Source organism: Chaetomium globosum, genomic scaffold (assembly GCF_000143365.1).
Source record: "Chaetomium globosum CBS 148.51 scaffold_2 genomic scaffold, whole genome shotgun sequence".
NCBI lineage: Eukaryota > Fungi > Ascomycota > Sordariomycetes > Sordariales > Chaetomiaceae > Chaetomium > Chaetomium globosum.
Genome location: NT_165977.1, coordinates 3,751,903 through 3,778,904, shown reverse-complemented (window position 1 = coordinate 3,778,904; position 27,002 = coordinate 3,751,903). Strand labels below are relative to the sequence as shown.

The window sequence follows — 27,002 nt, the reverse complement described above, 5'->3', positions numbered from 1 at the left end:
GGTCATGGGCGTGAAATGAATAAAATATTCCCAAACGCGGTCAGGAAAGGGATTGTTACGGGGCAATGTACTCGGAGATCCGGCGTCGCAGGGAGAAGAAGCCAGGCAGGCCATGCAGCCAGGGAATACTCTTGGGAATCAAGCAGCGCGAGCTCATCGCTTCCAGGCGATACAGCGAGGCATCCTAATCGAGCGGTGACTGGCCAAGTGAGCTAGAAATGGGCTGGCCGTGGTATGGGCAGCATGCCTGAGGGATTCGGTGTAGTTAATCCATGTGTTGCCGTCGATGTTTACCGTTTTCTGAGTGGTCGGCCGCGGCATCCACCACTCAGTCACAGGGACCCAAATTTTGCCCCTCATTCCTGGTGCCCCGCGTACCAAGCAGCTGCTGGATCACGGAGTCAGCTCTTGACGATAGTTACTTTCATGCCTTTGGCCCCTTGCCGCGGGGAGACAAGCAAAGCGGAGAGCCAGTTGGGCTCTACCACCTAATACCTCCTTGTAATGCCTTGTGCCTGACTCGTTCGGACAAACATCCTCTGCGTACTCTTATTGGCAGCAAGTCGGCGTCTTGACTGCCGATTCTCAAGAACTCAACCGTTCATAGGAAGAAGATGCCTTCAAGATTCCCTTGTTCCGGCCGCATCCTGCACCAGGCTATCAAACCCCTAATCTAACATAGCCCTGAGTACCTCGATCTGCTCCAACACGCTTGATCGACTGGTACCGCCTTTAGAGTTTTTCGCCTCGACACTCGTTTCATATTCGAATGCCTCCGCAATGTCCGCTGTGAACCGAGAGTCAATGGCTTGCAGTTGCTCAAGGGTCAGCTTGTCCATCGAAATCTCCTGCTGTTCGGACTGTGCAACGACGCGTCCAGAGATGTGGTGAGCCTCTCTGAACGGACATCCCCTCCTCACCAACCACTCCGCGATATCAGTGGCTAGCATCGTCTTGTCCAGGGCAGCCGCCATCCGCTCTGGCCGCACCTTCAACGTAGCAATGACCCCGTTGGCAATGCCTAGACTGTCCGACACAGTTTGAACCGAGTCCAGCATAGGCTCCCACCCTTCTTGAAGGTCTTTATTGTAGCAAGATGGCAAACCCTTCACGGTCTTCCAAGTGAATAGTTAGTAGCTACTCTCGATACACTCCTAGCCACCCCCAAAGCCAAGGTAACTGGCTGGGATGTTAATATGAGGACTCACCATCATTAACCCAGCCATTTGACCGAAAGCACGGGCCTGACTTGCCGCGCAGAAGCTCTAACGAGTCCGCGTTGTGTTTGTTGGGCATCAAGGAGCTACCCGTAGAATAGGCGTCGGCCAGCCGCACGAAACTGAACTCAGATGTCGAATATATGACGAGGTCCTCAGCCCACCTGCTGATGTGGTTGGTGAAGATCGAGTTCCAGACCAGGAAGTCGAGGAGGAAATCGCGGTCGGCTGAAGTATTCATGGAGTTCAAGGTGATTCCGCTGAACCCAAGCTCCTCGGCTATTGCGTTTCGATCAATTCGAAATGGATTGCCGGCCAAAGCGCCACAACCAAGTGGACTGAGATTGACCCTTTCGAAAACTTGGCGCAACCGCTCGAGATCCTGCTTAAACGCAGCGGCATGTGACATCAGCCATTGAGACCACCGAACTGGCTGAGCACGCTGGAGATGGGTGTATCCAGGCATGATGTAGTCGCTGAGGTTGTCAGTCAGCAGGGGGCGACTTTTGGCCAGAGGTGAGGCCGTGCTTACATTTCAGACTCGGCACGTGTGATAATGACCTTGAGGAATGCGACGAGTTGGCTGTCGATCTCGCGGATCCGATCGCGCAACCACATGCGCATATCACAGACAACTTGCTCGTTGCGGCTGCGACCTGTGTGCAGCTTACCCGCGATGTCCTTGCCGATGACCTCTCCCAAGCGACGTTCGTTTGCCGTATGGATCTAGTCCATTGTGTCAGCCTCGGGAAGTTGGGTAGAATCGAGTGGCCCCTCACATCTTCGTCATTCGGCATGATGGCGAAGGTTCCCTGTTTCCATTCTTCCATCACTTGGAGCAAGCCACGCTCAATCGCCTGAAATTCGTCTTCGCTGATAATGCCAGCCTTCCAGTTGGCCCTGGCAAAAGCAACCGATCCAAGGATATCTTCTTTGTAAAGAGCCTGGTCGTACCGAATGGAGGCATTGTACTTGTGCATGAGAGGATCAATGGCACCTGCTCACCGGTGTGGTCAGTATACTCCATCCGAAGCTTGTTTCCTAAGACATTCGAACCTGTAAACCTCCCCCCCCAGAGCATGCCAGCTGCCGGGGCGGCCGCCTTTTGCTCGGCCATGTTATGGGGCGTAATTGTACCAATTGGCGTTCGAGATCAACGGTGTGAGCAATCAGGATCAAAAAATTGGTTGAGGAATAAAAGTTGGTTGATCAATAGAGGGCACAAAAGAGTTTTATTGTTTTGCTACCTGAGGGGAGAAGAAAATGGAGAATCTGCGCGGGGTGAGTCAAGGCTAGCTACGGCCCGGGATAATACAACGCAAGCCTAACTCGAACCGAGCGGTATAACAAGGGAGGTACCCGACCCGAGAACGGTTGAGTGGAGTTAACTATGCTGTTCTCACACGGCCCTAGCTTTCTTCTGACGTCAACGAACAAGAGGGGACATATCTCTTAAGTGGTTTTCTTTCCGTGGTGTCCTTCTTGCGCGGTAACAACCTAACCTTGAGATGACCACCCTCTTCCCCGCAAACCAGCGGCGGGCCTCCCCTCGTCGGCCGTTAGTTACCTCGTTAACATGTTTCGGACAAGGTCGGCAACTTATTACTCGGGGTCCAGCTTCTTTGCCAAGCCCCTCTTCTCCGACCCAACCAGAGCATTTTCTGCTCAAGCGAAACTGGCCGATGGCGGCTTGAGCCCCGCCAGTCGACTGCCCCGCCTCTTCTTAAGTCGCTGCACATCGAGCTCGGAGCAGAAGAGGGGCACAAACCCTTTCTACCGCAACCAACTTCATCAGAACCGCCGGCTCAGCAACATGGCTACCAAGGGGTACAAACTTCTCTGCTTGGAGAACCCTCTCCTCGGTAAGTACAAGTGATATAATTATGAATTGCCCGTCCAATTGAACATGGCCCCCTCTCTTGGCCTCCAACTCCCACCCTGACCGAAATGTCGGTCACGGAATCCTCGGTCGCTTTATTTAGCTAACCCAGGAACGCTATTTAGACATTCAGGCCTTTGGCAATGACGCACTTCTCGAGAAGTACGGTCTCAAGGCCAATGATGCTATCCTGGCCGATCCCGAGAAGCACCTAGACCTCTATGAGGACCTCCTCAACAACTACGATGCCAAGCTGATTGCCGGCGGTGCCGCCCAAAACACGGCCCGCGGTGCCCAATACAGGCTTCCTGCTAACAGCGTTGTCTACTTGGGCGGCGCCGGCGACGACAAGTACTCCGCGATCCTACGGGACGCCTGCAAGCAGGCCGGCCTCCGTGTCGAGTACCGCGTCGACCCCAAGATCCCCACCGGCCGTTGCGGCGTCGTCATCACCGGCCACAACCGTAGCATGTGCACCGACTTGGGCGCTGCTAACCACTATGATCTCGAGCACCTGAAGCGCCCCGATATCTGGGCACTCGTTGAAGAAGCTGAGGCGTATTACATTGGCGGCTACCACTTCACTGGTATGCTTCCCGTCATTGTCCCCTAAAAAGCATAATAGATGGCTGATTATCATTACCAGTCTGCCCTCCTGCCATCATGGAGCTCGCCAACCAGGCCGCCAGCAAGAACAAGCCTTTCATTCTGTCGCTCTCCGCACCCTTCATCCCCCAATTCTTCAAGGAGCCGCTCGACGCCTCTGCGCCCTACTGGGATTACGTGATTGGCAACGAGACTGAGGCGGCTGCCTACGCCGAGTCGCACGAGCTCGGCACTCAGGACGTGAAGGAAATTGCCAAGAAGCTGGCGAACCTGCCAAAGGCCAACTCGCAGCGCAAGCGCGTGGCCATCATCACGCAGGGCACCGAACCGACCCTGGTCGCCGTCCAGGGCGAGGACGTGGTAAAGGAGGTCCCCGTGCACGAGATCCCCAAGGAGAAGATCAACGATACCAACGGCGCCGGTGACGCCTTCGCTGGCGGTTTCTGTGCCGGTATCGTCAGCGGCAAGTCTCTGGACGAGAGCGTTGATATGGGCCAATGGTTGGCGCGGCTGAGCATCCAGGAGCTTGGTCCTTCGTAAGTTTTCATCCCCAACCCAGCCAGATGAACACGAAGCAAACATGGTTACTTGCGTATCCTACAAGCTTCTTCTCTCTATGTCACTGCCTTCCTGTCAAACATCAAGACGCTAACCGAGTCCCGAAACAGATACCCCTTCCCTCAACAAACCTACCAGCGCCAGTAGGGAGCGAGTATGCGCACCGCTAGCCTCGCAGTGATTCAGGATCACTGAGAGCTAGAGCGTAGGTATCGGGCAGTTTTCCCTTAGGTCACCACATCTCAAAAGAGAAAGGAAGTTCCACCTTCCGCATTTTGCAGAACAGGCGTTGCAGGCAAAAGGGGGAACATGGGAACAAATACAGGCATGCATGGTAGAGAGGTTTCAACAACGGCGAACCAGGGCGGGCCGGACGGACGGTCTGAATCTAAATCATGTCTTTTTTTTTTTTTTTTTATGGCGTGTGCATGTCGGGAGACCAATTCTTTCTGGCAATCTTTTCAACAGAGTCGAAACTACTCGGAAATTCAACTTGATGATATCCCCCTTAACCTCTTGCTACCATTACCACACTGCCACCACCTCTCTGTCAACGTCCAAAACTAATCACCAATACAGCACAAGACAGAACAGACTAGGGTAGAGGGCGCCAGAGCAGAAAAAAAAAAACACGGTGCCCGGTAGCTCATCCAGTTTCCATTGCCAAATTAATTGAGCTAAACTAGACCGAATTGCTGCGAGCAGGACGCCGGGGCAAGGTTAGCAAAGTGGGAAGAAAGTCTCTTGGCTTCCAACGGGTGGCCATGAGGCAGACCCAGAGAGAAGCCTTATCCACCTATCCATCCCGTGCATTATGACCTTAAGATCCCGTGCTTGTCGACCGCGAGGTGCCATTGACTGGCGTACCGAGGCTGGAGGAGGGCGCCGAAAAGTCGCCGGCCAGCTTATGAGGGGCTGCTCTGCTCTGGAAGGGACGAAAACACAGACAAACAGGAAGCTCGGGGAGTCGTTCTGGGCGGTAGGCTGAGATGCCGCACAAGCTGACTGTCTGGAGCTGGAGAGTCAGATGAGCCGGTCGAGAGATTCACTCCATCGGCGGCCTCCTTCAGACTCCGTAGCAAGACTCCGTAGCAAGCGGTCGCCGGTAGCTCCGTGAACTAGGCTCCAGCAATGGGGACAGGGGACGCAACCGTTGCGCGCCGTTGCGCGCCGTGGTACGGGAGGCAAGATTCCGCAGGGGGAAGCCAGCTGCGAGCGCGGGCTGAGCAGTGGAGCAGGTGAGGATGTCAAGACACGGCAGCTCCGGTGGAAATCAACGCTTGGGCATACCCTGCTGCATGACCGACTTCCTGTTAGCCTTCTCGCCCACGGTAGGCTGCTGCCGGATCAGATCGCTCCAGATGTCGACCTGACCAAGGGGCTGCTGGGCAACCGACCCGTTCCGCGGCTGCCGAGCGTCGGGCCAGGCGCCAGCGAAAGAGTTCTGTTGAATGTGTCCACTGGCCATGGCGCTAGCGTAGTCGGTCGCATATCTGCTGCCCGACGGTGATGGGATTGCTCCTCCGGTGTATGCGGCGCTAGCCCGGCTCGGCGAAGAGGGGGATTGCGCCGCCGGGAACCTGTTCACCGCTGCGGGTATGCCCCAGGGGCTGTAAACTTGCGGAAGGCTTGACGCATTGGAGGAGAAATTGAAAGTCGAGAAGGATGAGTTGAGGGCAGCGCCAGTGGTGGCAGGGGGGACCTGGCCGTTGGCATTCTGCCAGGGGCTTGATGGGGGAGCCCAAGTTCTTTGTTGCGGGAGGATAGGAGGCGTTCCAAGCGCAGAAACCAAGCCCTCCGCGGTTGCGTTGGGCCATGCTCCCTTAGGGCTGTACGCCTGTTGGGGCAGGCCAGCTCGGCCGGATGCCGACTCTGAAGACTGAAGCATATCGGCCTGGTTCTCGACAGGCTTTGACTGCCCTAGGCTGCCGTACCTCTGGTGGGTTTGGTGCGCGAGCGGGTTGCCAATGGTAGCCCCAGCACCGAATTGGGCTGCATTTCCAGAGCTTGTCGGCCGTGAAATCCCTCCGCCGTTCGCTCCCCAGCTCGCGGCCATGGCGTTCGTATCCGAGCGCAAGGTAGGGTTGGCCGGCGGTTTGTAAAAGTATTCCCAGGGCAAAGTTGGGAATTTCTTTGCCCCAGCTGAGCCCGGCGTCGGGCTGTTTGAAGTGCCGGCCCCAAAAGCCTCAGCCACACCTGCAGAGTCCATACCGTACGGGCTTGTTCGCGCAGGCGGGTGGCTCGGTGTCTTGGATTTGGATAAGAGAGTAGACTCTGGTGGGTTGATGAACTCGTTCAGGATATTGAACATCTGCCTCTCAATGGGAAACTCAGAAACCGGCGCTGTTGGCGTTGGTATAACTGGGGCTGGCACTTGCCCACTTCGGGACCCATAACCGACAGCATTTCGTAGATTTGGGCCATAAAAGTCCTGATCCTCGGAGAGTTCGTTAGACTCACAAGGACTTAGGGCCGCTGCCAGAATCTTGGGGGTTTGTTCAAGGGCAGCAGGAACAGCTGTTGGTGTCAAATGCTGAGCCGGTGGTAGATTTGGGGTAGGCTCAGGCTTCCCTCTCTCAAGATACATAAACGTCGTGAGCTCCCGGGATCCTTTTTTCACTGCGGACGTTGCAAATGGGAACCTCGATTCTGGCATAGACAAGTCCAAGCCGCAGAGAAGGACGTCAAGTGCACGAGTGAAGGTAACGTCGTCTTCGATGTAGTCAGCACCAGCGACGTCTTCACGGCGTGGTTTAGGCTTGCGGGCGAAGGCATCGTAATAGAGCTGGCAGCCGTCATGCAGGTTGGGTCCATTGAGGCAGTCGATGCCCAAGGTAATATCGTCCTCGGGAAAGCGCCACGACACCGTGTTTCCAAGTTGTTCGTCACCTCCAAGTAATTCGAACAAGAGGGTCAGGGTGTTGCTTAGTGTCGTGCACATGGTTCCAAGTTGCGGTTCGAGATGAGCCCGGAACTCAACCAACTGCGATCCATAAGAGCAGAGCCAGGCCATGTAGACTCGCAGCAGCGTCAAGACACGATTCAGAGCAGGGGTGAACTTAGTTGTGGGTTCTGATTGGGAAGGAGTTGAGGTGCCAGTTGGGGTCTCTGCGCCCATGCGCTTAATGATGCCCGCAATTTCCTCTCCAAGTAGGCGTGCGATGGCGGTGATGGTGCGCAAGTTGAGGAGCAGGATAAACTGGCAGGACAGGGAGCCCTCGTCAGTCCATTTCTCTGTGCCCCGGTTAGCAAAACTCGGCCATAAATAACCGGCGTGTGAATATTCATACTGTTGATTTTGTCCTGCGCGGCGGCATATGCGGTGATGTTAATGAGAACCATCTTGAGCATATCCAAGTCGGAGCCATATCCGGTTCCAGTCTTCATCGCCAGGCCAAGCCGATGGTCGACCTCACTCTCGAGCTCCTTTCGCTCAGGGAATTCCTTTCCTTGAGAATAGAAAGCATGGAGCTTAACGAACCAAGTCACCAGTGCATGCTTGGTGGTGATGTCCTTCCGTTTCTGGAGGTCACGGAACTCCCGCTCGAGGTTTGACGAGGCATTCGGGTGGGGAAGAGCGCACGCTAGGGCGCGGTACAAGTAGTACACCACCTGGAGATGGTCCTCGTTCTCGACGCAGATTACTCCGCACTGATGGTGGCCGTATCCAGACTCGGGGATCAGCTCATTCGCCAAGAGATAGTACGAGAGAGCGCCCTCCCACTTGGGGTCCTTGGTACGCAGGAGAGTGCGATATCTGGCCAGGTCACCAAGATATATGAGGGTCTTGTGGCAGGATTGCTTGACAATGGTGTCCAGCTGCGCCGCCGCAGTGTCGACCTTGTCCTTTTCTGGCAGGGGCATTGCCTCAAGTTCAGCCCGTTGGGCGATCCGTTTGAGATCGGGGTTGTCGTAGCGTGCACAAACCCGCTGCAAATAGCCCCTGTAGAAGTATTGTGCTGTTTTGAGATAGTTCGAGTAGAGCTTCTCAAGTTTCCGCTTAAGGACGACATGGTCATTGCCCTGCCTTCCGAGCACCTTCCGGTAGGTCTTGGTGACGAGGGTATGTGTGGACCAGAGAACATCCTCGGCGCCTTTTTCGTTCGCAGCACGGAGGTCGAGCCAAATAGTTTCGATACAGGCAAGACGGTAACTGGGTCGGTCCCCTTGGTTAACCACCTTTACAGCGAAGGAGCGAAAACAATGCGTTCGTTGACTCACTTCTGCATCAACTTCTCGACCTTTTCGAAACGGGCAATCTCATTCGTTCCTGGGCCGCCCTTCTGGATGTGCTCGAGTTCCTTGTGAATCGCGGCACGTAACTTCTGTGCGAGTCTATGTGGTCGAGTTAGCAAATTCAACTTTGTACGCCAGATGGCCGCTATACATGGTCGTTATCGAGAACCCATGGTAGGTAATGGTGAATAAATCCAGAGCTAGGAATTCCCAGTTTTACAACAAAACACTCACTTCCAGGTATCATCGGTCGATGGTATGGCTTCAGCGGCGGCGCCAGTTGCGCCAGTTGCACTGGTTGAGGCCATTGTTGGTGGTCGCTGCCAATACAGGTGCCCCGCAGACAGGAAAGCGCACAACTTGTATGAAACTGGAGAGGGAAGCGGCGCTTTTATTTTTAATAGTGGGAGCCTGTGCCTACGGCCAAAGCTCACACGCAGCAGTTGGAAAGCCGATGTTGGGCCGGCGGTCCATAACTTGTTGGTGGTAATGCACTGATTTTGGCGTTTCGATGAGGGGTGTTGCTGGTGCGGCTTTCGGCGGGCGGGTTAGCGGCAGGTGATGAGCGCATTGGAGAAGAAGACGCGTAAATCACGGCCGGTGGGTGACAGGTTAGTCAGGGACTTGGTGTGAAAAGGGGTGACTATATCGGTAGGGTAGCTATGCGAGATCAAAGAGGCGCAAAGAAAACGCAACACCGATTCCAAAAATCGAAGCAATTCGCAGCGACCCGCCGTGCTTGAGAACGACATCACATTGGACGAGAAAGTATCTCGAAGAAGAGCGTGGGACTGCAACCAATCAGCGGCACAGGGAAACACTGCTTGGCACTTTCAAGAGTCACACGTGGCGAGCGTGCAACTTTAAGCTTTCACGCGTCCCCACGGCCTCAACAAGGCCCCCTGCTCTGGCCAAAAAAAGCCGAACTTGAAAAGGAGAAAGAAATCAAGAAAAGAGAAAGAAGTACAAAAGAAAACGGAAAAGAAAAAGAGGTAAAGGAAACCGAGCAAAGTAAGTCACATAAAGGAAATTCAGTAAAGAAAAAGTAGACTTTGGTCTTTCGAATGGCTTTCTTTTGGTTCTTCTCTTTGAAGGTTTCGTCGGCGCCTACACCTGGAGTTCGGGGTTTTTTGTCCACGGGGCGGCCCCTGGCAATTCACAGCCTGGCATCAGCAACAACCAGACTTCATTGTTTTGATATCTCAGAGACGCTACAATTCCAGTACCATCGAGATCCTTTGGGCGACCAAGTTTTGGCTGGCCACTTACCTAACAACAAACGGACCTGAGTTGCTAGAACTGCGCCTTCATAGAACCTCAGCCTTGGGTGCTACAAAAACACAACACCCCCCCAAGACCGAGCGTTTGTCAAGGGCACCGAGACATTTGAATGTAACTGCTCCTGGATCGAATCTGTTTTCTTTTTTCTTTTTTCATCAAGCCTGGAGAATGAAGCGCTCACGCGAACCTGAAGAGGCCCACCATGAAGAGGTTGCACTTGCAGGCCTCAACACAGCAGCACCCGTCGGCGACAGCCATATTTCGCCGCCTGCTGCCAAGATCGCCGGGCTTGATCTTTCCAGCAATGATGGCGACCGCAATATCGAGATGCATTGCTCGCTCCCTCCTCATAAAGAAGCAATAAAATTCTCATCGTACGATGCGTATGAAGCCCATTACAGGGATCAGCATACCAACCGCTGCGCCCAATGTCGCAAGAACTTCCCGTCTGCCCACCTTGTCGGATTGCACATTGAGGAGATCCACGACTCCTTCGTTCAGGTGAGAAGGGAGAAGGGAGAGCGTACCGTAAGTCCTAAGTCCTTCCCCCCACCCTCCAACCTCATCTATCTCCGTGCGCACATGTTGCCCAGAGTAACTAATGCTCTGCTGTAGTACTCATGCTTCGTGGACGGCTGCGACAGAAAATGTAGCACGCCGCAGAAGCGAAAGATGCACCTCATCGATAAGCACATGTACCCCAAGAATTTCTTCTTCGCCATAACGCGGGAAGGCATTGACGGCCGGCGGTCTCTATTACTCGAAGACCGTGGCCGTGGTCGTCGGCAACAGAAGTCAAGCACCGCGCCGGCATCGCGCCCAGGGTCGCCATCGCAAAGCATGAAAGGACACAAACCTGAGACCGTACAAAAACCGACTGTATCAACAGATGGCCGGCCTATAACGGAGGTAGAACAGAAGAACCCCGATCAACGGCCAGATGAGGATATGGAAGATCTGTCGAACGCCATGTCGTCATTAAGATTCGTTCCAATGAGCGTCCGCTTTGGACGCGGTGGGAAAGCTGGATTCGCCAAACGCTGATCATCTAGCCGGCCAGAGACAGTCTGGTTGACAACAAGCACATGAGCACGGAGACGAGACAAGAACCAAACAGGCTTCACGGTTTGGAGACGGGACATACTCGCTGAATGGTTTTTGAGTGTCATTACTTCGTAGACCCAGCTCCCTCGGCCAAATTCGGCCAGTGATATCACATCCTATACCGGCGCTAGGCCCCAGTGAGCTTTCTGTATCCATATGCGAAAAATAGACAGCGGGTGGCAATTCTTACATTGTCTATTCGCCAGTCCAAATAAAAATGCCCCAGAACCGGGAAAGAACCCCATGGTATCATCGTATCATAGCCCACCTCCAAGCCCAACACCTCCCCCCACCTCAATCAGTCGAAGCGCACCCCCTACACCCACAACTCACGCACTGCACGTCCTGGTCCTCCTTGAGCTGGGCCCTCGGCACGCGGCACACGCAGGTCGAGTTGAAGTTGGTCTCCTTGGTCTGGACGCAGCGCAGGCAGCAGAGCTTCTCGTACCCTTGCTTCTTCCACTTGGCGATGAGCATGGCGTCGGCGTAGCCGTTCTTGAGCAGCCAGTCGTACAGCGCGCGGCTGATGGCCTCTTTTTCGTAGTAGAGCTCGTACACGTAACGGCTGCGCTGGTGCGAGATCTGGAAGATGGGCCACTGCGCCTGGTGCTTGGGGATGTTGTCCGTCGGCGTGTTTTGCGCGTCCTTCATCTTGTTGCCAAAGATGAGCAGGTCCTCCTCGATGTCATCGAACCCGTCCGGGGGGGGCTTGCGCTTGGAGGAGGGGCGGATGGCGGGCATGATTGCTTTTGGATTCGGATTTTGCGCAGCGGCTTGCGTGTACGTATTAAGGCCAGTCGGCAGCAGGGCGTTTACGGCAAAATATCGAGATATCGGGTGGTGGTTATGCTCTTCGTACGTGGCAAGGAGGAGGGAAGCTCGGGAGACATGGTATGGGCCGGATTTGGGGATGCTGGGCTTTAATATGACTAAGCAGTGCCACGAGTTAAAAAAGCGGGTCTTGACTGGTCTAAGCTTCCTGGTGGGTGCTCGCAGTTGAAGCAATTGGGAATCCAACCACAAGACGACGGCTGATTCCCAGTCGAACCGAACGACACGCTACTCCGGCCGCGATGGCGATTTCACCGACCCAATTTGCCGTTACCACGAGGCAGTGTAAGTTCCGAACAATAATCATGCACTGGCAATCGATCAGCGACTAACCACCAGCAGCGGCCAATTGGTCCGACGCCAAGCGGAGGGTGCTTGCGGCATATCGAGACTGGATCCGGGCGGTACGAATACCGGGCACGGTGTCGAGGAGGAAGCTGACAGATTGACTACCAGGCGCCGGAAATCCAAACCATGTATTCGATCCCTCACCCCGTCTCGGCCATCCGAACCCGCATGAGGCAGGAGTTTGAGCGCCACCGATACGTCAACAAGCTGCCCGCCGTCGATGTCCTCCTTTTCCAGAGCAACGCCGATTATCAAGTAAGAAATTTTATGGGGTGGATGGCCTGCGATGGCAGTGCCGGAGGATTATGGCATGGTAGCCTACCGGCGCACGCCGATGACCATACCCACATCTCTCGAACAGCCGAACAGTGTTGCTGATACCTGACCGTGGTAGGAAACCATGAACTTCTGGCGTCAGACGAACCACCTCATGTCCTATTTCAAGGAGGAGAACTTCAGGGGAGAGAAGAGACTGCCGTCCGATTTCGTTACCGGGTTTCTGGAGGTAAGTTGGATATCTGCGCTTCGCGTTGCGACTTTCTACTCACACGTCTGTCACCTAGGGCCGCAACTAGGTCGAGCTGTCACATGCTCATGATTCAAATGTATATAAAGCAATGGAAAATGAGAATTCCTACAAATCATGATGGGTCTACAAGACGCCCAAGAGTGCCCCTCTATTATGCATAACCAAACCTCGACCAACGCCCAGACGCCGTCCTTTAGTTGACACTGAGGAACTAGGAATTTGCGAAGCCTACTTCGCCACAAACTTTTCCCGAGCAACCACAAACTCATCCGTCACAACGTCACAGAGCTCCTGCAGGTCGCGCAGTCCCTTTTCCAACGCCTCAACCGCTGTCGTACCGTCTAATAAGGGGTCAGTAAACACATCGACGACCACAGTGCTTTTCTGCAACGTACCGAAAGTTTGGATCCTGACGTTCATCTTTGGCTCGGAGGGATGCGGGATTGCATATGCGCAGAACTCAACATCGGGGCTAAGACCACAATGAGCATTGGCAACACGATGCTAGCAAGAGTCATGACTTACTTCTTCATGATAATGTACCTAAGGGCATTCCCGAGGGTATGGCCCTCATTGAGAAACTCGAAGGAGGCGGCAGTGGGTGTTGAGCCGGGGAGCTATCCGCTCGTCAGAATACAATGCCTTGACACAACCCCAGTAATGGTGAGACATACCAGTCTCACTCGTTGGATATCCTCCTCTATCTCCGCGTCGTTGTCCTCAACTTCAACCTCCTCGTTCTCCTCGTCCACCGACATCTCATCTCCCCTCTCAGGCTGATGAGATGTCGGTGCCTCATCCATAACAACGTCGGATTGGGGCTCGACGGACTCCGCCTTGTTCGCCTTGGTTCTTGCCATTTTTCAGATGCGAGTTTCTGTCCGTACCCTGGAGGTGGGCTTGTTTTTCTGATGCCGATGCCGATGTGGAAGATGCCGTCCTGCCTCAAAATCGAGTTTTGGTCCTGTATCAAGATCTAGAAAATTTTATTGGGTGCACCCAGCAAGCGGCCCGCTGGAGATGCCCCGCACCCCGCCAACTTTAGCCTCCCGGTCGCGTCAGCCCTACACAGGAGGTTCTTGCATGAAGACCACGATTCGACAAAGCACGAGCCCTGAAACTTCCATGGCATATTCTTCAAGGTCTCTGCAAGGATATTCATGTTGAAAAAAGCGGTTAGGGCCAGAGATTTGACTCGGTCTCAGGATTACCCACACCACCATTATCTTCTTTCAGCGGCAGCGGCAACCAACGGGAGCACGATCCAACCCAACGGTATCACAGCCATCCAGCGTCATTGGCACGAAGTTTGGCGAGCACATCGGAAAGGCTGCATACCACATAGTGCATGCAATACTGCCCTGGGAGATTAACAATCAGGTTCACCTCTCGGGCGGACATCTTCTCGGTAGGTACCGATGTACGGGTAGCAACACGATCGCACGACCAGAAATCGTGTTGTCATTCCTCGTGTCTGCGAGTCAAGAGACTCCTCAAGAAAGAAGGAACTTTGAGCTCCGCAAGAGCTCACTTCCAACTAATCGATGAAATCGCCACCTTCCATATCATGCCATTTGAGAGAGTCACTTCTACCAATTTTCAACTTTCTTCCGATCTCCAAAAACGCCCAGTGCGGCCCTGTCACCGTCACCGGCCGTCTCAGGCGAACCAACCACAACTCGATGACCAGCAGCCGATTGGCCCACTTTTTTCGGCGATAAAAGCCTAACCGTGTCCATGTGACCTGACGCAAGAGGAAACTTGAGACCGAGAACAAAAAGTATCTCGATCAGGAAAAGGAGTTGACCAGAGTCTGCGCGCCAATCGTTCAAAAAAATTCACCAAAGCTCTGGACTTTCGGGGGTATTGGAGACAGTGCCGGACACGGTGCGATTTCCGGATGTTACAAACCAGAAACCGCCGCCCAAACCTTCTCATGAGTACGAACTTACCACCTACCTACCTTATCGAGCATGTGTTGCTTCTCCTGGCAGGGGGGAGTCGACTCGCAGCCCGCTCTTTCACGATGTAGTTAGCAGTCGCGAGGGTCGGCAAGTATGTAGCAAAAACATCAGAATATTATATGTAACTCAGGTATTATCGTCTTAACCCGAAGCATCAAGACGAGACACCCACCGCCGAACTCCCGAGGGACTGGCAACCCGTGTTGTTTGAATCTTAGATTGCTCCAGCAGACGGCAACCATGGTTCCGCAGCGGCGATGCGGGTGATGCGACTTGAACTAACCACGTTTGAGAAGGCGGGACGAGAAAGAACACAGGAAACTCTCTAGGCCGTGTCTCAGTTGGATTACAGAGGCTCGGATTTATGACAACTGCCAGCAACCATTTATCCTGTCCCGCATCTCCTCCCCGCCGACGGGAGGAGATGATACCTACGACGGTACGTATAAAGACGCATTATTTTAAACTCTCGCCCAAGGCTCCTGTGTACATACTTCCGGCGACGTTCTCGCCCTCAGCAGGAACGAAAGTGGGGCGGCACTGAAAACGTCCTTCACGATGGAACTCTGCGCCCCTCCTGGAGCACAGACGAGTTTCAGCTGCTGGGGCTCGGAGAGCAAAGTGCTCTGCAGGAGCCTGGACGAGCATGGGTCAGGAAACGGTGGACTGCGCCATCCGACCAATAACAAAACAAACCATCTCAATCTCAAACGTGAAAGAAAGCCCAAGGTCGAACTTGCAAGATTTTCTAGGCTTGAATTAAAATATCGGGATGTTCGCCATCGAAAACGCCGCGGGGCACAGCAGGGAGCAGGTTGCAAGGCGGTCACGGAAATTCATCGACATGGAACTCGGAGACATCGATCGCTCCAGGGGTTGTTGCATGGGGCAGCTTCGGCCAAGAACTCTAGGCCTCCACCCAGCGCCCCCCGACGGCGAATCTCAAACACTAGAACCACTGGATCGCAGTCATCCAGCTCACTTTCCCGCCTGACACTTGTAACGGCGAGTGGAGAGGATGCATGTGCGGATTCGCCAGAGATCTCGCACGCGGGTGGCATTGCCCTTTTCGTGTGGCCTCACTGCTCTCATTACGAGAAACAGAACCGGGCCTCGGCGCTGTTGCTGGTTTCCAACGTCGCCGGGGGTGTTCTCCCGGACATGTGTGTGCGTCGCGGCCGTCGCCCCTAAAAAAAGGTTGAGGTTCCCGCGTCTCACAGATAGCCCCTCATCATCCTGACTTCATTATCCTGGGCAACCCCTTCGGGATGACCCCTTGTCGAACATACTGTGCAGTCCACGTCAAGACTCGCCGGGTCTGTTACTTTAATAATAATTCCCCTCCCGCCGCACTGCAGGTTTGAACGGTTCCCCTGCCCTCCTTTCTGCAGCCGGTTTTCAATACCACAGCCCTGCGGTTTGGCCCACTGCCCCTACCCAGTCGAGCAAGTCTACGGCACACATATCCGAATATTGCTTCACACGCCCAGGATCATCCAGCCGCATCAGTCACACAAAACACCACTCGATCACACCAGGTGTTCCCAAGCTGTTCATTTCGAGGAGCCAGAAGAAGAGATAATTCGAACGACGCACAAAAAAGGGTTTTCGAGGCTGTTTTGTGTGTGGTGTGCAATACGTACTGGGTACCAAACCACCATCGGCCGACGAGCCCCGACCACGCGGCGAACCTCCCACCCAGGTAACGCACCAAGCGCCTTCGAAACGCAGGGGCCCTGCAGGTTCCGTTCTTCCCCCGGCCTCCTACTCGAACTGCCGAAAAGGGGCAAGTGCGGCAGGCGCCAGCAGAAGACATCCACTCCGCCCCTCCTGGTTCACACTGTGGCCCCAGCTTCCATCTGACAGCCTCCGGAAGCGCCCATGCTGGAAAGAGGACCTTCGCTCAGACGATTCTTCTAGATCGGTGCGGTAATCAGACGTCCCACGATTAATCACACACACATAACCGTAGATCGCTCGGCCTAAAGCGACCTCGCTCTACCCACGATCTTCAACCTCTTCCATCCTTTTTTTTTTTACTTTCTATTACTGTTGTTGTTTTTGTACGCCTACGGACGAATCCCTCGGCGTCGCAACAGCAGACAGAAGAAGGGCCGCCCGTAGGATTTTTAGGTTCCAGGCCCAACACGACGGCCCCTTTCTTGCCGCCGCAACCTTGTTTGATCCGTTTGCGCGTCCATCCTGGTGGCCATCCCTCCTCTCCCGGCACATCCTGCCCCCTCGATATTCGAGGTTTTCATCGAGCGACGCTCCGTGGTCGAATCCCATCTGATACTTCCTCAAATAATTTCTACTCCACGACACTGCCCGGAGCCACACACCGATCATGAGCACCGCTGTTGCAATGGCTCTTTCTCCGGCTCCCCACGACAGGCCGACTTACGGCTCTGACCTTCCTCCAGCATCGTCAACTTCCCCGAGCGCACACAGGACAGCACCGGCCCCCCCGCCCCCTCCTCCGCCAGCGCCCTCAATCTCGAATAACGCGCCTGTACCGCAACCGAGATCCGATAGTAGTAGTCCGAGGGGATTGGGTGCGACCGTGAACACACAGAGATCGTCTCCCCCCAGCGAGTAAGCAAAGCCTGATAACAGAAATGCGACCTCGACCTGTGTTTGCTCAATACACCTGACTAATACGTTATTTGACGACGCACAGGACCCGAAATGCCGGCGGACCGAAAATAATTGTCAAGAAGGAACCCGCTTCTCCCGGCATGCAAACTACCAAGGGGGCCGGCCGCGAAAGCTCGATCTCTCCAGGAACACGAGCATCGTGTCTCCCGCCACCGCTCGCCCCCTAACTGCCCGCGATGGTTTGGGGATTCAGGAAGTTGGCATCGCGTGCCTGTCGCCGGGCTTCGTGCCAAAGGATGCCGCTGAGCAGGAGCAGTTGAATCGTAGTATGAATCTTAAGGACCAACAACAACAGCTCATTAAGTCGAGGTTGCACCAAAGCACGAAACCAGGAGACGGCCCCGACAAGGACAAGGAGACGGGCCACTTTGCCGCAAAAACGCCCGGCTTCGCCCGCAAGCGCGGCGCACCGCCTGGTCTAAGCATTGTCGCTCCCTCGCACGAGCAATTCGCGAATGAGAGAGTCATTCAGTCGGCACCCCTTGGCCAAACTTTCACAGGGAGGCACAACCCACACCCACTCACGCGACACATCACCAACCAGTCCTCCAACCTCGCCAGCACGTCGCACATCCACCATGTGCAAGCCACCCAAACGAATAACCGGCTTCCCCCGATCGCCGACGTTTTCGGCCAGGGCCTCTCGGGCCACCCCGAGTCGAGCGGCCACGCCATGTTTGCGAACCAAAGCCGCGCACCACTGCCGTCGCCCCACCACCCACCCATGCCGCAGTCCGCGCGCTCGCGTGAGTACAAGTCAGCCGAGGAAGCCCAAGCCGAGCTGGCCGGTGGCCGACCGGAGCTCCTACCAAAGTTAGTACGCTACGGCGGCCACCAACCCCCGACGCCGCCTTCCCCCCCGCAGGCACCCCGGGATTACCCGCAAAACCAGCACAATAACAATTCCCACAATCATAATCATAACCAACATCACCACAACCACACCCACTACAGGCCACCACCAACCCATGCTGACTCGGCCCTCGCTACAACAAGCAGCAGGGCGCTTAACCACAACCATCAAGCCCCGCACCCTGGCCCTGGTCCGAGCAGTCCGGTCGGCTCGAACAGCATGAAGCGGAGGCGCGCCGAGTATGAGGAAGGCAGCCCGCCATTGGGGAACGGCGGCCGCCCGGCCCCGGCCGCCCCCCAACCGCACCAGCACCACCCTCCGCACCAATCGCACCAGTCAATACCGCTACCGTTTGGCATTGACGCGCCCCCGCCGAATGCCAGAAGGGGCCTGTTTGGCGAGGGCCGCGACAGCCCCGAGACTATCGAGGCGAAGAAGAAGGAGTTCATGAGCCTATGCTCCCGCGCTTGGGACCTCATCCACTCTTGAGCTGGTTTTATTTCAGGTCCTTTCTAGACCACTGGTCAGCAGGCTGGTTTTCAGTGTGATTTTTGAGGGCGGAGTGGTGGCTGTGGTGGCAGGAGGACCTACCATTGGTGGCGAATGAAACGGGCGGCGCACAATAACCCCCGAGGTTGACGTTGGACGTTTTGAAGCTGAGCTGAGATGCAACGGAGGGGGAGGAAACGCCCCCGTTGGCTAGCTCGCTGGTTGGTTGGTTGGTTGGTTGGTTTTTGATGGGTTGTCTCTTGACTGGTTGGTGGTTGGCGGCGTAAAGGACGGAATTTGATTGTTTCCAACTGTATGTGGGGAAATTGTGATTACACTAGCTACATACCTTGTCGGGGGAGGTGGTTCGTTTTTGTTCCATGTTGATATTGATATTCCCCCACTTCACTATCCCTCCCTTTCCCTGCCGCTTTTTTTTTTAACCCGCCTTTTATATTTGGGTTTTACTCTCGTCTTTTCGTTGGCTTCCCCTTCTCCTTAATCAGGCATGGCTGATCCTGTACTCCCCTGGTTGTCTGGTGTTCCCGGTTGGTCTGGCTGGAGGGTGCGTGACGGGGAGTTGACGGGAACAGGCTGGAAAACGGAAGGTCCGGGTGGTTTGGGGACTCGGACGGGAACCGGATTTGGGGGTATAATCATGTCGTTTTTTTTGTTTTCTTTGTACCGAAGGGAAAGGGACGCATGTGTATGGGGAAAGAATGGAAAGGGGGAACAGTCTGTTTGGCCCTCGGTGATGAAGGTTGGGCGGGCAGCAACAGACGGGCATTGTGTGTGTGGGCCGGCCGGCTGGCTGGCTGGTTAATTAACCCCTCTGCCTTTGAGGCCACGCCAGCACCATCATCCGTTGGCTTTGTAAGGGGGGGGTGGGATCTAAAAGGAGGTGGATAGGTGAGGTTTGTTGTGTTATATTCTTGGTGTCTTATATATATACTACTTACTGTACAAGAAATATCAAAAGTGTTTGTAAATTTTTCCGTATCCTGTTGCCGGAGATGTTATGTATGGACCACCAAAAACCTTACAGGTTCCTGAACGGAGCCGGTTGTTGTTTTGAGATTCCCCGCCCATGTTGGTCTTGGGGGTATGGTTGACGATGCAGGAGCAGCGATGAGTGAAAACCACCACACATTAAACAGCTAAAGAAACATCATAATGGCCACGGTTCTGCATATATATATTATTCCTACACCGCTATGCCCTTGGGCTCGCCGGTCCAACTATCTAGCTAGTTGTACAGGAAAACCGTCCTGGTTTCCCAGTCGGACTAAAAACCTGTACCGATGTTACCTTGGCCCGTCTCTTCAGAATTCGTCGTGCTACGGTTGAAGGAAGTCTACCCAGCTCCCTGCATTCCGACATCCTGACCGTCCGCCTCCAAGGTATCCGCGGCCTCTGGAGTCGTAACCCCTAGGCCCCCAACACCGTCTCCTCGGTCTCCGGTCAGATCCGTATCAAACTTCCTCGCAAAGGTCAGCTTTCCTTGCCTCGAACTCCTTGCAGCCTCTTCCTGGGCTATGAGAAAGCCGGGGGGTCGGCCCCGTGGTCTCTTCCTTTTTCCCGCTTCTTGGAAGCCATCGTCGGCCTCCTCCAGGGTGGACGCACCCCGGAATGGGACGATCCGCATCCTCGGTGGTAGTCTCTCTTGCTGCTGTTGTGTTTGTTGCTGCAAAGCAAGCTCAAAGGTTCGAGGCCGGAAATGGTATGCCTCCCTCGCCGCACCCCGGGCCTTCACTGCTTCCGGGCACCACCGTACCCAGGCCGGGTGCTTCCCTGAGCAACGGTTCTGCATATACATTTCGTCGTTTAGAATCTATCCTAGCTATCCACTCATTTCCATATCGTCGACTCAACCCTCCAGAATATGGTCGTCGGTGAAGTCTAGGTCTATCTACGAATGATACTCTATCAACAATGGGTACTATACCTTCTTAGATTGGCTCAGCATACGGCAACGGCTCTCCAGCCCTAGCAACAGAGTAGTGGCAAGCCCCAACCCGAAGCTAGCATAGCAGCACTGTAGCTCCGACCGACAGCCCATGTACCGTCTACAAAGACAGTGCGAAGACAAAAACGCCGTCGGTAAAATCGACGACGTCGGACACCAAGATGATGATGCTTCAGCCCCAGTCTAGGGTTCATAGATGTCCGGGGCATGCCGGGCAAGGGCTAGCTAGACCATCACCTGATCCCTTTCCCTTTTCGCGGCAAAAAATCATGACCCAACGACGACGTGGCCCTACGCCAGGATCGGATTCACAAGATTCACAACATGTGATGAGGGAATTGAAGGGGGGCGTGCCCAACCCACGATCGGGGAGTGACGTGCTTGAAAGGGCGCTGACGGCCCCGTGGCGTGAGCGTCGCCGTACACGGACGCATCGCCTGATGGGAAGAACCAAGATGCCCGTACTATCCGATCGGGGTGGTTGAATGTGGACCCATCACCAATATGCCAGCTGTCTTTCTCTCACAGCCCAGAATAAAACGAGAGCAAAACTAGAATTTTCTTTGACGAGCTAGCCCCAGAACTATCGCCAGGTACCTAGGTATATTACAATAAGGGAAGCACTAACCCAACAATACCAACAGTACGGAGGGTGGCCGGGGCACGTGGCCCTCGCGGTTGAGTTGCTTAACACCTATCCCTTGCCCTTTGTATACCGCCCAAGCAAGTAAAGGGAACACAAGGGCAGACGAGCAACGAGCTGTAGGTTAGGCAAATACATCTTCAGCGTCACATATTCAATGTTAGGGTATATAAACAACAGGAAAGACGTAGATGATGAGAGCGATTGGAGTTAGGTGGATGGGATGGAAGTATGAAAGTATGAAAGTACCTAAGGAAACTAGGCCAGGCAATCAACTTCTCTAGGGTGGGGGGATAGAATAGAAGTAGCATTTCTTGGCTGCTAGTGTAGAAGATACAACTGTCTACACCCGGTCAATATGACCTGGATTAACATTGGTAAAGCGTGGAATATGCAAGAAAGATGTAGCCGACAACCGAAGAAAAAAACTGGGTGATTGACCGCCGAGAACGAATGTTCATGATATAGAAAAATGTATCTAGGCCGCCCAGCGCGAAAAGAGCAGATTGCCAGCCGTCTCCCTGTTTGACAAAAAGAAAAATAAAACAAAACGACTAAGGCCGCCGCCCAACGGAATAACAGATGAGGGAAAGGGAATGATGAACTCCAAACTCCGATGCTGGCCCGAACCGAGGCATTCCGTGTCGTGATACGTGCTAAGCCATCGTCGCCTCTGCTATGTGGTGTTGTATTGTTGTTGTTGTGCAGGGGCATTGTGGGGGGGGCGTCATCGGATTGGAGATTTGGTGGGGGGAGGGGAGGGGATGGGAAGTGAGGGAAGGGGTACGTTCAGGCCTGGGCTTGAGGAATTGGGGTCAGAATTGAGGTGCAAGGGTTCAACATGAATGACAGCTTGTTCCGCCAGACAGTGGGTGATGGGCTTCTTTTCGAGGGAGGAAAACTCATCAACCATCCATCTGGCGGGGCATGTGTTAGAGGCCCTCTTCTCCAGCCTTGCAGAGTTGTATCTCGCGGCCCCACTCGGACTTGAGGACTTGTGAAGCAGTGATTCTCCGCCCTGGATTGGGGTCTAGTATGGAGTAGATTACGTTTCTGCAACGAGCCTGGTGACGGTGAGTTAATATCATAGCAGATCTCGTGTCGATCCTTTGTTTGTCCGAGACACTTACCCTGTGCAGCGCCTCGATCGGGCCATAGCCCTCTTCATCCCGACGGCCTTCGAGGTAACGAGTGTAGAACTCGTCCTCCTCCTTCCGAGCGACTCGCCAGAGGTGGCGACCGGTCCGCATGGCCATGTAAATGACACCGCACGCCCAGACATCGACGGCGCGAGCGTCAAACTCCTTGGCAGTGTACTCTTCAGGGGCAATGTACGGAGCCGAGCCGCAGAGTCCGGACACCATGTGTGCGTCGGCCTCCCAGGCCATGCGGAAGCACTCGCCATTGCCGAAATCGGTAATCTTGATGGCGCCATGGGTGGTCAGAAGCAGGTTCTCGGGCTTCAGATCGCGGTGGGCGACACCCATTTCGTGCATGTATTCGACTCCGCGCATCATCTGCTTGAAGAAACAATCGGCCTCTTGCACCTCGAGCTTTCCGGCTGACAGAACCAGGGTGTATAGGTCGCCTCCGGCACAGAACTCCATGACCTCGCAGTAGTCGCCCTTGGAGTCCTTGAGCAGGTCGATGGTGTGGATGACGTTGGGGTGTCGAAGCGACGACGAGATGCAAAACTCGGCCGTCAGTCGCTTGCTGTACTTCTTCTCCGTCTCCTCGGGCCGCCGGCAGAACTCCTTGACGGCATAGACCTTCTCGCCCAGGCCATTCTCCAGCTTCTTGTGGGCAATCCTCACGACGCCGAAGGCGCCACGCCCCACAATCTCTTGGCACTTGCCGTACTTCTCCACTAGGGTTGCCGACGGATTTGTCGCCGTCTTCTTTTCCGGGAAAGGGCTATCCTTTTCACGTCTCAGGTTGTCAACCCAGCTCGACACCAAGGAGAGATCGTGGTCCGACGACTGCTCGGGTTTCCTGCCGAGAAAGCTCTTGATCAGGTCCGTGAGCTTCTCCTGCCGGCGGCTGGATTTCAAGTGGTGCTCGTGGCCGCCCTGGGCCGCCAGGTTGAGGAGGAAGCGCTGGGGCGGCTCCTTGGCAGTGGCCGGCTTGGTGGGCGGTGACGTTGCTGCTGGGGTTCCGTTCAGTGGTTTCTTGGCTGGGGCGGTGCCGTTGATATCGGGTGTCGCGGCACGAGAGGCGTCTTTGGTCGAGAACATGCGGGTCAGCCTGTCTTTCATGGAGCCCTTCTCGGCAGGCTTCTGCAGGTGCTCCACGGCGCCGGCGGGAATAACCGGCAGTCCGTTGAGACCGTTCATTTTAGGCGACTTGGTCGGAGCTTCGACCGATCTGATGGACGGCGGGTGCGAAGAGCGTGGCGAAATCTGGGGCGAGGCCCTCGGCGAGGCAGACGCCACAGAATGTCCGGAGGATGTCATGATGGGCGACGATGAAGGATGTAGAGGGAGAAGGGGGGCTAAGAGAGAAGAAGTTGGAGAGTGCAAATGCCCTGGTCGATCGGACAACAAAGGCCAGGAGAGGATTTTTGCTGGCGTCGAAAGGACTGGAAGTTCAAAAAGGTGTTGATGATGCAAGGGTTGGTCACCCGGTGAGAGCGAGAGCCGAGTCGGTGCAAGCGACGCAAGCGAGTCGGGGGTTGTGGTTTAAGTCACTACTGCGCTTATGCAAGCAACAGCAAGCTTGGCGGCGAGGAACGCCTTGGGTGAGTGGGCAAAGCCCGGAGGGTGTCGCCTGAATCGATCACAAAACGGCGGTTGTCGAGTGCCGAAAAAGATCCTCGGTTCTCCGTGAAGAAGAAGAGGAAATTTTAGACTGGAAAAGGCGTACTTTTTAAAAGGGTGCGAGAAAAATCCAGACAGGTCGAGGGTGAGCCAAGTGGGGTGAAAGGGAGTGGAGCTTGGGAAGCTGGAAAGGCGGATGGATGTTATTCCTCTTTTTTTAATTCTGGTCCCGGTTTGTTTCTCGATTTCTATTCGTCTTTAAAAAAAAATCATGGCTCTTCGGAGGCGAGCAGTGTGTCTTCTAGTAGCTGCTAGTTGCGGCCGCCCAGAGCGGATGACTGCGTGGTCAGGCGGTGGCTCGACATGGTGAGAAAAAGGAGGAGGATGTATGGTTCTGGGATGGGCGGCAGTTGCTGTAAATGCAGGGTAGTGGTGGGTTTGTTGTCGTCGATCAACCTTGGGCTGCTTGCTGATTGCTGTTTACGGTAGTACCAAGTCGCGAGCGCAAAGTTTTATTTGCCTGGAAAGTGCTGGGCGTGCTGTGTGTTTCTGTGTGTTCTGGCTGTGCTGGGTGTGCTGGGCTCCAGCATCAGACGACCGGAGGCAAATCTCGTCGGGGCTTCTGCTGATCGTAACGGGAAGAATGACGACGTTGGCGGCGGGGAGACCCAGTCTTTGAGCGCAGTCACAACAATCCTCGGCGCACGCTTTCTGGTGTGACCTGGCAGTGACCTGGCAGTGCACTAATAGATGAGTAGCAAGAGAGCGCCAATACTCAGAGTGCTCGGGTGTGGGAAGGGCGCGAGCCGTTGGCCTAAGACAGGCACGACCGACCTTGAGGCCGCAGACCAGGTGGACTGGTTCAAGGCGGGCTGGGGGGCAAGAGCAGGGCTGGGCGATGAAGTTTCCGAGACGTCAGCCTGCCGAGGGAATGGACGGTTCAGGGTTCAAGTACTAGCGGAGCTAGAAACAAGGAAAACGAGAAGGGAATGGTGAGTGGCGGAAAACGGGTTGGTAATTAACAACGGTGCAACGGCAGGTACGCGACCCCCAAAGAGCTTTGGGCTTTATGTAATGGGATGGAATGCCGGATCGACCGAGAAGTACATGTCACTTGTTCCGGGTTTGCTATTCTTGCTTGCTTGCGAAGTCATGGAAACATGCTCCGGCCTGTGGCCCTCCCGACGAAGTATGTACTCCGGTGGCTTATTGGAACGAACGTGCTCGTGGGATGAGAAGCAACAGCAGCAGCAGTTGTTGGGGTTGTGTAATGTGGATACCGCCTTGTCTGAAATCGGGAGTTCCAAAGATGTCTTGACGTTGCATGGAATCAGCAATCCCTCAGATTCCCTGTGCGCCCCTCTGCAGGTTCCACCTGGGTAGCCCCGATTTCGCCTGCAATGTCTTGCTCCTGCACCCCAGGGTCCCTGCCAACCGACACAGCAGCGAACGGCCTTTCCTCTCTCCTTGCCCTCCCAGTACCAAGTAGGTAATACTGTGTACAGGACATGCGGTTACGACTTCCCTGGCCGAATTGTGTTACTGTAGAAGTCTCAGGGCAAGCACGGCCTGGGCCGAGAAGACTTCTGTCGTAATCGTGCACGAGCCTGGGCTTGCCAGCTGCCACTCAGCACCCAGCACCCCGCTGAACTGCTCTTCGTGGCCTTTTGGCCAAATGTAGCCGCCTTTCCTGATACAGCGACCCAGCTCCTTCTCTTTTTCATTCCGTGCCATTATTTCGCAGCTTCATCCGCCACGTCGCTGCCCTGCCACCCTGCTTCCTACTCCCCTGCCTCCCTGCCTCCCTGCCTCCCTGCACTCATTGATGTTCCCGCATGTACTTCGTACTCGATTTGAGGTGCAGCAAGCTGCGATATCGCTCCACAACGTCTTGAATGTCCCACTGTCCCACAGCAGGGAACTCGAAAGCCACTGAGTGGAAAGGCTGCGCCAAGAGAGGAGAGATCACCGACGCCTCTCCGTTTTCATCATAGTTTGCGTTTCCGAGTGAGCATCAGTCAACGAGACTGGACGCGATGACACTGGAAGCCATGACACAGCACGACATCGCATGTATGAGACCCTGTCTTGGCAGCCAACGTCCTCGAACGCGGGATGGGATCCCCAACTCTCTGCTCCACTCCAAATCCGACGGGGAAGTCTTGGCCACAGGGCTTGTTTCCACCCGGCTTCATCTCGCGACACTTCCCGGTCCCGGCGTTGGCGGCCTCCCGGCTGTTTGATGCGGCGGCCAGCCGTACTTGGACCGGGGAGTGCCCCGTAAGCTTCCGGGAATTGCTAACTAACGGGGAGCGGTGAGATTTCCCTGCGCTTAAGGGACATACCTTATGCAGGTAGGTATGGACGAAGTCCGGCTAACTGCTTTGTAGATTCATTTCTTTCTGCGTTTCTCTCACCACAGATCCTGCACTCAGTCATTCTCCAACATGTGAATGACCGGCCCCTGGTTACTTTGTACTGCTCGTCCCCTATACACAGGACATAGGTACCCTAAGATTCCTCGCCGACATCCAGTAACCATTGTAACACAACCTGAGGCAGACCGCCAGTCGTTCTGGATAGCTGCGCATGAGCGCATGTACATATATGTATGCACGTAACAGCCTACACAGTACATACTCCATTCATCGACAAAGCTCCAAGTCGGAGCAAGTGCCCAAGGGCTGCTTCATCAATTTTTGGTTGAATCAGCCCGCAATTGGCCAACACCCCGTCCCTCCCAGCCCCTTCCGGACACAAACACCACTTTGCCATTCTCCGTCCCTTCGTCCCAACTTATCCTTGCTGCAGAATGCATTGCATACGCAGCATGTGCGTTCATCCACAGTTAGCCACCCCCCCGGCTACAATGTCAGAGTCCGCACCTCAGGACGCACGCAAGGACAAGGGGAAGGACAAGCAGATGGTGGTCAGTGTCGTGCAGCAAAGTCCACCACCACTGCATCGGCTTGCTTTCCGTCCAGCTTTCCGTCCAGCTCTATGAGGCATTTTCCCATTTCCCCGATTCCTTTCCCCATCATCCATTCCTCTTTGCCCCCCCCTTATCGGCTTCGCAACTTCACC

The 27,002-nt window shown here is 54.9% G+C and overlaps 10 protein-coding genes across 10 annotated transcripts; 4 read left to right on the top strand and 6 right to left on the bottom strand.

Annotated features, from left to right (window-relative positions):
* Positions 1-668: 668 nt before the first annotated feature.
* Positions 669-2,334, bottom strand: CHGG_03299 (uncharacterized protein; the record flags this gene model as incomplete). The annotated part of the gene is made up of 5 exons (XM_001229814.1): positions 669-1,021; positions 1,209-1,693; positions 1,750-1,943; positions 1,997-2,214; positions 2,274-2,334. 5 exons carry the CDS (start codon positions 2,332-2,334, stop codon positions 669-671), a joined length of 1,311 nt encoding a protein of 436 aa, XP_001229815.1.
* Positions 2,335-3,030: 696 nt separating this feature from the next.
* On the top strand, positions 3,031-4,407 carry CHGG_03298 (uncharacterized protein; the record flags this gene model as incomplete). Its single annotated transcript, XM_001229813.1, has 4 exons — positions 3,031-3,079; positions 3,222-3,683; positions 3,743-4,238; positions 4,371-4,407. 4 exons carry the CDS (start codon positions 3,031-3,033, stop codon positions 4,405-4,407), a joined length of 1,044 nt encoding a protein of 347 aa, XP_001229814.1.
* Positions 4,408-5,533: 1,126 nt separating this feature from the next.
* Positions 5,534-8,804, bottom strand: CHGG_03297 (uncharacterized protein; the record flags this gene model as incomplete). The annotated part of the gene is made up of 4 exons (XM_001229812.1): positions 5,534-7,494; positions 7,551-8,413; positions 8,482-8,595; positions 8,731-8,804. The coding sequence occupies 4 exons, from the start codon at positions 8,802-8,804 to the stop codon at positions 5,534-5,536; spliced, it is 3,012 nt and encodes a 1,003-aa protein (XP_001229813.1).
* A 1,141-nt stretch (positions 8,805-9,945) lies between these two features.
* On the top strand, positions 9,946-10,821 carry CHGG_03296 (uncharacterized protein; the record flags this gene model as incomplete). The annotated part of the gene is made up of 2 exons (XM_001229811.1): positions 9,946-10,305; positions 10,393-10,821. 2 exons carry the CDS (start codon positions 9,946-9,948, stop codon positions 10,819-10,821), a joined length of 789 nt encoding a protein of 262 aa, XP_001229812.1.
* Positions 10,822-11,175: 354 nt separating this feature from the next.
* On the bottom strand, positions 11,176-11,622 carry CHGG_03295 (uncharacterized protein; the record flags this gene model as incomplete). The annotated part of the gene is made up of 1 exon (XM_001229810.1): positions 11,176-11,622. The coding sequence occupies one exon, from the start codon at positions 11,620-11,622 to the stop codon at positions 11,176-11,178; it is 447 nt and encodes a 148-aa protein (XP_001229811.1).
* Positions 11,623-12,186: 564 nt separating this feature from the next.
* CHGG_03294 (uncharacterized protein) lies at positions 12,187-12,635 on the top strand (the record flags this gene model as incomplete). Its single annotated transcript, XM_001229809.1, has 3 exons — positions 12,187-12,315; positions 12,455-12,565; positions 12,624-12,635. 3 exons carry the CDS (start codon positions 12,187-12,189, stop codon positions 12,633-12,635), a joined length of 252 nt encoding a protein of 83 aa, XP_001229810.1.
* Positions 12,636-12,817: 182 nt separating this feature from the next.
* On the bottom strand, positions 12,818-13,449 carry CHGG_03293 (uncharacterized protein; the record flags this gene model as incomplete). Its single annotated transcript, XM_001229808.1, has 4 exons — positions 12,818-12,930; positions 12,985-13,061; positions 13,115-13,206; positions 13,264-13,449. 4 exons carry the CDS (start codon positions 13,447-13,449, stop codon positions 12,818-12,820), a joined length of 468 nt encoding a protein of 155 aa, XP_001229809.1.
* A 3,469-nt stretch (positions 13,450-16,918) lies between these two features.
* On the top strand, positions 16,919-18,553 carry CHGG_03292 (uncharacterized protein; the record flags this gene model as incomplete). The annotated part of the gene is made up of 2 exons (XM_001229807.1): positions 16,919-17,065; positions 17,234-18,553. The coding sequence occupies 2 exons, from the start codon at positions 16,919-16,921 to the stop codon at positions 18,551-18,553; spliced, it is 1,467 nt and encodes a 488-aa protein (XP_001229808.1).
* Positions 18,554-19,907: 1,354 nt separating this feature from the next.
* On the bottom strand, positions 19,908-20,369 carry CHGG_03291 (uncharacterized protein; the record flags this gene model as incomplete). Its single annotated transcript, XM_001229806.1, has 1 exon — positions 19,908-20,369. One exon carries the CDS (start codon positions 20,367-20,369, stop codon positions 19,908-19,910), a length of 462 nt encoding a protein of 153 aa, XP_001229807.1.
* Positions 20,370-22,326: 1,957 nt separating this feature from the next.
* On the bottom strand, positions 22,327-23,615 carry CHGG_03290 (uncharacterized protein; the record flags this gene model as incomplete). Its single annotated transcript, XM_001229805.1, has 3 exons — positions 22,327-22,339; positions 22,435-23,081; positions 23,454-23,615. The coding sequence occupies 3 exons, from the start codon at positions 23,613-23,615 to the stop codon at positions 22,327-22,329; spliced, it is 822 nt and encodes a 273-aa protein (XP_001229806.1).
* Between the last annotated feature and the right edge of the window lie 3,387 nt (positions 23,616-27,002).